At 41.9% G+C, this 10,593-nt stretch overlaps 1 protein-coding gene across 1 annotated transcript; it reads left to right on the top strand.

Moving 5' to 3' along the window:
• Positions 1-3,339: 3,339 nt before the first annotated feature.
• On the top strand, positions 3,340-9,869 carry LOC139160646 (hyaluronidase-3-like). Its single transcript, XM_070738770.1, has 3 exons — positions 3,340-4,257; positions 7,184-7,273; positions 9,324-9,869. Exons 1-3 carry the CDS (start codon positions 3,340-3,342, stop codon positions 9,765-9,767), a joined length of 1,452 nt encoding a protein of 483 aa, XP_070594871.1. The 3' UTR covers positions 9,768-9,869.
• Positions 9,870-10,593: the final 724 nt, after the last annotated feature.

Below are 10,593 nucleotides of genomic sequence, written 5' to 3' on the forward strand. Positions count from 1 at the left end.
CTGGGAGTTGAAGTCCAAATATCTTCAAGTGGCCAAGGTTGGGAGACACTGATCTAGTTAACGACAGTCTTTGCCAGGCAGCTCCCACTTAAACATCCTCACTATTTTCACCTCAAAAATTTACTCCTTGGTTTTATCTCCTGAGGAGTTCCTTCACTTGCCTGGATGCCGTTCAGTCAGTTGTGGAGAATTTTGTTTGTCGCCGCTCCGCCATGGGTTTCCATAGGAACCACATGCCAAAGCCAATCTATTTTATCCTGTTTATGATTTGAACGCCACTTCTCATAATCAATGTCCTTGAGTTATTTAATAGCAGCTATAAAACATGAAAAGCATCACTTAAAAAAAGACAAGTAGTAGGGACAGGGGCACCTCAATGCATTTCAAACATGGTCCTCCACTGTGAAGCTGGGCTGCTTAAAATATAAACTAGTGCCTGGATTTAATTTTCTCCTATTAGTGTAAGCAGTCCTTCACACACACCCAACTATCTTGGCTCCTTTAATTATGACTGACCTTTGAGTCTTCCTGGTACCAGGGTAATACAGTGTTCCCTCGATTTTCGCGGGTTCAAACTTCGCGAAAAGTCTATACCACGGTTTTTCAAAAATATTAATTAAAAAATACTTTGCGTTTTTTCCCCTATACCACGTTTTTTCCTGCCCGATGACATCATATGTCATCACCAAACTTTTGTCAGCCTTTAATAAATATTTTTTTAAATAAACTTTAATAAATAACCCTGGTGAGTAATAATCTAAATGGTTGCTAAGGGAATGGGAAATTGCAATTTAGGGGTTTAAAGTGTTAAGGGAAGGCTTGTGATACTGTTCATAGCCAAAAATATTTACTTCCGCATCTCTACTTTGCGGAAATTCGACTTTTGCGGGCGGTCTCAGAACGCATCCCCCGCGAAAATTGAGGGAACATTGTATATGCTAAAGTACAACTTTATAGCCAACCATCACTATGATGGATTATGAACACGTACTAGCTCAGTGATGGTGAACCTTTTTTTCTTCAGGTGCCAAAAGCACAAGTGCATACGTTATTGTGCGCATGTGAGTGCCCACACGCCAATTCAATGCCCCCTATCCTTCTGTGCATGTGTATGTGATCTGTGCTGCCCCACTCCCTGTGAATGCATGCACGATCCTCCCAGTCCCCAATTCCCAACTTATATGGACCTTATATGGCCTATTTTTCACCCTCCCCAAGCTCCAGAGGTTTACTTGGAGCCTGGGGACGGTGAAAATGCCCCACCCCCAGACTTCTAGAGAACCTCCATGCAAGGCAAAAATAAGCTGGCCGGCATGCACATGCGCACTGGAACTGAATTAGAGCATTGGTTCGCATGCCAGCAAATATGCCTTAAACATGATCTAAGTATTGCCCACAAGATCATATGCTGCAATGTCCTGCCTGTCAAAAGACTACTTCAGCTTCAACCACAACAACACAAGAGCACACAACAGATTCAAGCTTAATATTAACTGCTCCAAACTTGACTGTAAAAAATACGACTTTAGTAATCGGGTTGTCGAAGCATGGAACTCATTACCGGACTCTGTAGTATCATTCCCTAACCCCCAACATTTTACCCTTAGACTATCCACGGTTGAGCTCTCCAGATTCCTAAGAGGTCAGTAAGGAGCGTGCATAAGCGCACTAGAGTGCCTTCCGTCCCCTGTCCTATAGTCTCTCCTATATCTCGTATTTCTTCTCTACTGTATCCTCTATAGCCTTCATTGTATATTATTGTGTATTGGACTAAATAAATAAATAAATAAATATGGTTCCATGTGCCACCGGTGGCTCGCGTGCCATAGGTTCATCATCACTGCACTAGCTGATCTCAGACAGCAGGCCATTGATTTAGAACTACAAGTGGACTTTCCTGTGCTACTCAGAAGCACCTTCTTGCGGCACACTTTTTCCTACCAGCTAGATACTTTAGTTTGCATAATGATCTCAAAATTTAGAAGGGATTTGTTCTTGGCCAGATTCACTGCTCTCCCAACAGCCATTACCAAAAGGAGAGGCAGGACCTAAATGGCAGAATATATTATTCTGTTATAATGGTTGATCCACACAGTACATGCCCAGCACAAGGAAGACTGTTTCATAGTTGTCATTAAAATGATATTTTGCAAACCATTGGCCAAACAAATTAACTATCTCCCAAGATCACAGAAGTTTATAAAGCTGATCTAATAGCACTGATTCTTTAAAGCAACTTGATTCCTTACGATCTAGAGCAGGGGTGTCAAACTCAAGGCCTGGGGGACGAATCCAGTCCAGGGGGTGCTTAGAATTGGCCCATGGGGCCGTCCTGGAAACAGTGAAGGACCAGCCCGCAATGCCTCTGCCAGCAAAAACAGGCTCCTGAGATTGGTTTTTGGCTACGATACCCCCAACCATGTTCCCCTCACAAAGTTAAATACAACACTGATGAAATTGAGTTTGATACCCCTGATCTAGAAGAGGGATCTCGCTCTCCAATCTTGGCCACTTTTAAGATTTGTGGACTTCAACTCCCAGAGTTCCTCAGCCAGCTGCCTGAGGAACTCTGGGAGTTGAAGTCCAGAAGTCTTAAAGTGGCCAAGGTTGGAGACACCTGAGCTAGAGTGATGCTTTCTTTTGCTCTTTTGGCTTCTGTTTTAATCCTGACACCCTTTCTTTCCCTCTTCACTACCAGGGTTTTAGAAAAACAGCAACCAATCCTCGCAAATCTGAACAAGAGAGCCTGAGGCCAGAAGCTTCATACTTCCTACTCTGTAATAAACAAAGCATTGCTCTTAGGAAGCCAGATTAAAATATAGCTTGTGCAAAGAATGTGTCAGATAACTTGATTAAATGAATTCATTGATTGACTATATTTCTATTCTAGTTTTCCACAATGAATAGATATGGGTTTCTCCACAATGAATAGATATGGGTTTCTTCTCCCTGCACCATTGTGAGAGGGTGACAATTTGAGAAATAGTGACTATCCTGATTTCAGGATAGTGATTCATGAGTAATGTGACTTTAAATCTGCCCCACTGTCCATAGCACAACTCATTGGTTATTCTGAGGGAGGAGGCAAACCTGGGTGTCCCCAATTATAACCTGACATTTTAACTGCTACAGTTACAAGGTTCTCTGTAGCTAGTGGTTTGATTGAATTAATTTTTTTGAATTCTCTTTTTCTTGTGTGCTATTGAGTTAGAAGTGATCTATCAATGAGGGGAAGACAGATTTTATTTCACCTATCACCCCCTTTCTCTTTGTCAGGGGATGCATTTATGAACAAAGCTTGAGAAGTTCCAGAAGAGATACTAGCTTATTCCATCCACCATGATCCTGGAGAGAATTATCTGGATCTACATCACCTTCTGTACTGCATCTGTTAGACCCCTGGCAGGGAATAGCTGGAAGCAGGCCGCTGCCGGTCCCATCATCCAGCGTAAACCATTTGTTGTGGTGTGGAATTTACCCACAAGCAGATGTCAAGAGCGTTTTGGGATCAGATTACCTCTGGAAGCCTATGACATTGTGGAGAACAAAGGCAATGTGTTCCTTGGACAAAATATAACTATTTTTTACGAAAACAAGTTTGGACTTTATCCCTACATATCCCCACAGGGTGACTGGCATAATGGGGGGATCCCTCAGAAGGTTAACCTGAGGAGACATCTAGAGAAAGCCACTCAGGAAATCACAGAACTCTTGAACAATAACTTCCAAGGTCTGGCAGTAGTAGACTGGGAGGAGTGGCGACCTCTCTGGAGAAGAAACTGGGTGCCCAAAATGGTTTACAGGGAGGCCTCTAAACAATGGGTGAGGAAAAGATTTCCTGGACTCTCTCCTGAGGAGCAAACCCAGTTAGCTAAGGTAGAGTTTGAAGAGGCCGCACGGGTGCTGATGGAGAGTACTCTAGCCCTGGGAAAGAAGCTGAGGCCACATGGTTTGTGGGGCTTCTACAGGTTTCCTGATTGCTTCAATGACAAATGGGGGAAAGAGAACTATACCGGCCAATGTAATCCAAAGGAGGTCCTGTGGAATGATCAGCTCATGTGGTTGTGGAAGGTCTCCTCAGCCCTCTATCCCAGTATCTACCTTCCACTGAAAGTACCGGCTTTGTACCGCCAGCGTTATATACATCACCGTCTCGGGGAGGCATTCCGTGTGGCACAGTTTGGCCCAGAGCATCCGCTTCCTGTGATACCATATTCCAGGGTTTCCTATAGGCGTTCTTCGAAGTATCTAACTGAGGTAAGCACTCTGGGGCACTCAGAGAAGAAGGTAATGATAGATCCAGCCATTGCATCTTACTATTTGACCGAAAAACTGTTTTTAAGCTGTATTCACCTATATGGTACATGATTCCTTTGTTATACTTTTCTCATTTCCCCCCCCAAAGTAGTTCTGAATGGCATTTATGGTTTCCTTATCCACACAGTATGTATGTATGTGTGTGTGTGTTGTGGTTGGCTCATGGCCAGCTCCTATGGCCACTGATTTCGACTCAGAGGAGCAGAGGAGCTGGGTCCATCAGATCAAAGAAGACTTGTGTGGCGTACTGAAGAGTCAGACAGTGAAGGGGATGGAGAGGTTAATGTGGAAGATGAGGCAGACAGATCTGCAGAGCCTGTAGGATCTCCAGTCAGAGCCTCCTCTGAGTCAGACGAGGGAGGGGTGATGTATGATCCCATCCTAAATGTCAGGGTGTGTAGAATGCTGGGATGCCAAAAGCAGCTGTGCAGACACAGATGAAAATTCTAAGTCATAGCTGTCAGTAATCAAAGGAAACTGTAGCAGGTTTAAAAAGAGAAGGGCTGTGTAAGGCGGTGTGGGAAATTATTGTTCAGATTTGAGAGAGACAGAGAGAGAGACAGAGAGAGAGAGAGACAGAGATATTGACACTTCATGGTTTAGTGTTTTCCTTTGGACAACTTTAGAAATTCTGACACTCAATCCAAATACCAATTTGCGATATTTGTATGGAAAAAAGATCACACTATACTGCTAGGCCTCAGAAAATAGTTCTTTACACTCCATTGAAACCAGCTTAACAGAGATTTATATCACTAAAATTATAACACGAACCTTTCATACAGAGCCCCAAAGGTGCTTTTTCAAGAGGCAACTAGACTTTGTTTTTTCTTTGAAGATGTTTGGCTTTCATCCAAGAAGAACAGAAAAGGAAGAAATAATAGAAAGAAAAAACAGAAAGACCAGTTGCCTCTTGTAAAAAGCACCTTTGGGACAACCATGGCCTAAATGATGGAGAATCTCCATAGACATTTAGCAATACACTTTGGAATGAATACCCTTCAAAATAAGTTGAAGAAGCATCTTGGATGAGAAGCAAAACGTCTTCAAAGAAAAAAGTCCAGTTGCCTCTTGTGAAAAAGTATCTTTGGGACAACCAGGACCTGGATGACTGAGAATCTCCATAGAAATCTCATACAGAGCTACTCACTATCCACCAGTGGTGAAATCCAAATTTTTTAGACATCACTTCTGTGGGCGTGGCTTGGTAGGGGTAATATGATTGGGTGCATAGTTCCTTCTAAGCTGAGCAGTGAGCAATCGCTCACTTAAAAATCATAATCAACTCAGAGTTTTCCAAACCTGCCCAGAAGCCGAGAGGGAAAGAGTGAGAGAGGAAGAGAGAGAAACAGATAGAAGAAAGAGAGGAAGGAAAAGAGAAAGAAAAAGAATGGAAGTAAGGAAGAGAGAAAGAAAATCAAAATCTAGTTTGAAACTAGCTCAACTATTTAAGTGGCATTTTGATATTGATAGAGTTGCCCTATTATGAGCTCACTGTTATAGACACACAGTACAGTATTTTATTTTGAAATTCTCTGAGGCAAAACAGGGTGGGTTTTTTATTTATTTGTTTTTTGTTTGTTTGTTTGTTTGTTTGTTTGTTTATTTATTATTTCTGTGCCGCCCAGTCCTGAAGGGACTGCTGCTCAGACACTATACTTTTCCGCCCACCCCCCCAAAAAATTAGAGGGAACACTGATTGGGTGAGGGTTTTTTTTAAAAACATTTTAAACTACTGTTCTCCCCAACCAGTAGTTCATTCCCCTTCCACGCAACCATCAATAGCTCACCCTTTAACACAATTTGTAGACTTCAAATCTTAGCATTTGCAGCTGAGGGAAACTCCAGGCGCTTCTTGGAACAACCAATTGCTATTGCCGCCCTCCCGTAAAGGGCAGCCATTCACAGACCTACTGGAAATGTCCGCTACCAGTTCTCCCGAACCAATCCGAACTGTTAGGATTTCACCCCTGCTACCCACTATTGTGCCCTGCCATTCTATTGCAAGTGAGGTGGGCAGGGTGGAAGGCTTGCTGGCATTTTCCACATGCTTTTGTTGTAGCTGTAGCTGCTTGGGAATTAGGGAGGAGAATTGTCTTCGGAGACAGAGCAGACTCTCTCCCAGAAAGTTCCAGCCTGCTTCCAAGGCCGTCGTGTCCTAAAAGTGAACTGGTATCTGCCTAGCACCAGAAACAACTGCATCACATTGGCTGCCGGTGGACTGGTAAGGATGGTTGAGTTTGGGGAACCAGAAGACTTGCTTTGTGCTCTGTGGGTTAGAAACATAGAAGACTGACGGCAGAAAAAGACCTCATGGTCCATCTAGTCTGCCCTTATACTATTTCCTGTATTTTATCTTAGGATGGATATATGTTTATCCCAGGCATGTTTAAATTCAGTTACTGTGGATTTATCTGCTGGAAGTTTGTTCCAAGGATCTACTACTATTTCAGTAAAATAATATTTTTTCATGTTGCTTTTGATCTTTCCCCCAACTAACTTCAGATTGTGTCCCCTTGTTCTTGTGTTCACTTTCCTATTAAAAACACTTCCCTCCTGGACCTTATTTAACCATTTAATATATTTAAATGTTTCGATCATGTCCCCCACTTTCCCTTCTGTCCTCCAGACTATACAGATTGAGTTCATTAGGTCTTTCCTGATACGTTTTATGCTTAAGACCTTCCACCATTCTTGTAGCCCATCATTGGACCCGTTCAATTTCAGATTCTCCCTGACATTATTTCAACCACTTTTGGTAAAAAATCTTTTGATTCAACTTAATAGAGTTCAGAGTTTTGCTTTCCTGGGAGACCAGCTGGGGCATGTCCCTGACTTTTTCTCTTATTTCTTTTGTTTGATTCAGGCTGACCTGGTGAATACAATTGGAGAAAGTGCAGCACTTGGCAGTGCTGGGGTTGTACTCTGGGGCGACCTCTCTTACTCCCAGTCACTTGTGAGTATTTCTGAAACATTTATATTTCTGATCTAAATATAGTTCATAAAATCATATAACAAAAGGTTCCTCTGCGGTGGCTTAGAGGTGGAGCCCTTGCCTCACAATCAGCAGGTTGTGAGTTTGATCCTAGGTAGAGGCAGATGTAGGGTCTCCTGCGTGGGCAGGGGGTTGCACTAGATGACCTGGTCCCTTCCAACTCTGTTAATCTGTTAAATCTTTAAAATGTCCTTCCTATTAATGATGACTTCACCTTCAACCCCAGCAAAACACGAGCATGTAATAGATTCAAACTAAATGTAAAACTTCCAAACTCGACTGCAGAAAATATGACTTCAGCAACGGAGTGAATCAATGCCTGGAATGCACTACCTGACTCTGTGGTTTCTTCCCCAAATCCCAAAAACTTTAACCTTAGACTGTCTGCAATAGACCTCTCCCCATTTTTAACAGGTCTGTAAGCGGTGTGCATAAGTGCACCACTGTGCCTACCATCCCAAGCCTACTGTACTATTGTCCACATTTTATAGTTATTTTTTACTTATGTTATATTTATACAAATTACTAATATCGTATACAGTGGTACCTCTACTTACGAACTTAATTTGTTCTGTGACCAGGTTCTTAAGTAGAAAAGTTTGTAAGAAGAAGCAATTTTCCCATAGGAATCAATGGGAGGCCCTGTTGCCTCCCAGGAGATTCCTAGAGAGGCCCCACGGAGGCTTCTCCCTGCCTTTTCTGGCTCTGTTTCCCCCAGGAGATTCCTAGAGAGGCCCCACGGAACCTTCTCCCCGCCTTTTCTGGCCCTGTTTCCACCCAGGAGATTCCTAGAGAGGCCCCACGGAGGCTTCTCCCTGCCTTTTCCGGTTACAGTTTCGGAGGCTCGGGTTTGTAAGTAAAAAATGGTTCTTGAGACGAGGCAAAAAAAAATCTTGAACACCCAGTTCTTACCTAGAAAAGTTTGTAAGTAGAGACGTTCTTAGGTAGAGGTACCACTGTAAATGTTTGACAAATAAATAAATAACTAAATAAAATAAATTCGTATGGTCCGTATTGTGAAGGTGAATTTTGACCATGAAACAGGTCCATAACACTTCCTCTAAACCAGAAGCATTCCCAGCCACTGTTGGAGGGATTCTATCCAGCTTTAAACTTTGGTTTAGGCAAGAGATTGTTGATTCATGAAGTAATATGTTTTCCCAACAGTGAGATTACACTAATTCTTTATCTATAATTCTTTCATGGTTGGGTCTTCTTAAGAGGACATTGTTCATATGCTTGTGCAAATAACCCCAAACCTGTAACATTTTCAGCTTGAGCCGACTTAATAAAATATATAAAATCAATTTGTGTTTAGAGGCACAATGACCGCCCGAGTCCACGGAGAGGGGCAGCATACAAGTCCAATTAATAAATAAAAAAATAAATAAATAAATAAAAATATAGGAGGTTGAGACAATATTTTATATATCACGTAAATCAAATTATGGAATTTTCTACTGCAATATATACTGCTCAAAAAAATTAAAGGGAACACCCAAATAACACATCCTAGATCTGAATGAATGAAATATTCTCATTGAATACTTTGTTATGTACAAAGTTGAATATGCCCAACAGCATGTGAAATTGACTGTCAATCAGTGTTGCTTCCTAAGTGGACATTTTGATTTCACAGAAGTTTGATTCACTTGAAGTTGTATATTATTGAAGTTATATTCTGTTTTTTCAATGTTCCCTTTATTTTTTTGAGCAGTGTATAATGTCGACTGCCAAGCTGGATGATTTAAAATCAAATTCATGGAAGAAAATATGATCAAATGGTATTCATCTATATGCTGCCTTCCAGCAATGATGGCAGTGTACCTTTCCATGCTAATTGCTGAGAACTTGGTGTGGAAAATGCTAATGTGATCCATGTTCCGCTTATGAGTGGAAGTCTATGATTTGTCCCTTTAGTAACAGAATGCTGGAATGGATGTTCCTCTTGGCCTGGTGCTTCTTGAGTTCTTCAAAATCCAAATCCTAACTCTGATTTTATGTTCTCCAGGAGAACTGCAAGAGTCTTCATCGTTATATTATCACAACACTGGGACCTTACATCGCTAATGTGACGACAGCAGCAGACAGATGTAGCCGCCAGCTATGTCATGGGAATGGACGTTGTGTGAGATGCAACCCGAGTGAATTAGGAGCCTTTCTCCATCTGGATAATCAGCTACGGGAAGAAGACATTGGGATAACAGATTTTCAAGATTGGAGTGTGTCAATGCAAGATCACTTTCGGTGTCAATGCTATCCAAAGTGGACGGGCACACACTGTGAGAGGCCACAGAGGATAGAGGCCTTTGAGATGACAAAACCTAACCAGGTTTCACACTCTAACAATGTCTATGATGCAGTGCACGATGGTGACTTTGACTTGGGATCAAATATCTGTCCTAAGAAACAAAAACAAAAAGATAACGATTCCTCCAAAGCAGCACTTTATTGAGTAGAAATCTTGTCCTAGGGCAGTGCTTCTCAATTATTTCCCTCCCCCTCAGAAGAAGTATTTTTTGTTTTGTGCCCCCTCCCCAACTCTCCGCCGGGACAATTGTTTGCAATATTCAACACATTTACTCTGAAAAAACTCAAACGATTGGGGTGTAAAGTGTTTAAGTGACGCCTTAATTTATTTGGCTACTCTGCCAACATTTTTAGACACAGTAAACATACCGGTCTTTCCTCGTCTCCCACCATAGTCACAGTGAAACCAAATGTTACATACACTTCACCATATTTCCTCGTCTTAGCTTTCGGGAGACTTACGTTTGTCTCATTATCTCCGTCTCTCTCCTCCTTTCTTTTCATCCCTGTTAAATATTTTTCCATGGTGTCTCTTAAGGGTTTGTTATCTATAATTCATATCTGCGGAGAGGGGCGGCATACAAATCCAATAAATTATTATTACTATTATTATCTCCTACTCTGTGCTGTGTGCTGTTGTTCAGTGCAAAAAATTCCTACTCCCTCAAATAAAGCATTTTCCTCGGGGTCACCTCCTCCCCCATTGCTCTACACCCCCCCCAGGGGGCCATGCCCCACTATTTGAGAAGCACTGTTCTAGTGAGGGAATGTTTCCTGATAACTTGAAGAGGAGGACAGAATCCTTGAATTATATTTGGATAATTACCTTCCTTTTACCTCATTATTTTCTCTCTATTGTCTTTCCTTACATCTAACCTTAGCATGAACATGTTCCAGCAATGTTTTACTATGTTTTAATCTTGCCCCAGTTCCTAAGGGAGACAGGCTTAAGTCTTTGGCTGTACTTGTAT

Source organism: Erythrolamprus reginae, chromosome 2 (assembly GCF_031021105.1).
Source record: "Erythrolamprus reginae isolate rEryReg1 chromosome 2, rEryReg1.hap1, whole genome shotgun sequence".
Classification (NCBI taxonomy): Eukaryota; Metazoa; Chordata; class Lepidosauria; order Squamata; family Dipsadidae; genus Erythrolamprus; species Erythrolamprus reginae.

Bases quoted from the DNA above. Each gene is read 5' to 3' on its own strand.
- LOC139160646 (XM_070738770.1), top strand. From the start codon at position 3,340: ATGATCCTGGAGAGAATTATCTGGATCTACATCACCTTCTGTACTGCA. The intron at 4,258-7,183 runs GTAAGCACTCTG...TGTTTGATTCAG, and splicing joins CTTCGAAGTATCTAACTGAG to GCTGACCTGGTGAATACAAT. The intron at 7,274-9,323 runs GTGAGTATTTCT...TATGTTCTCCAG, and splicing joins TCTCTTACTCCCAGTCACTT to GAGAACTGCAAGAGTCTTCA.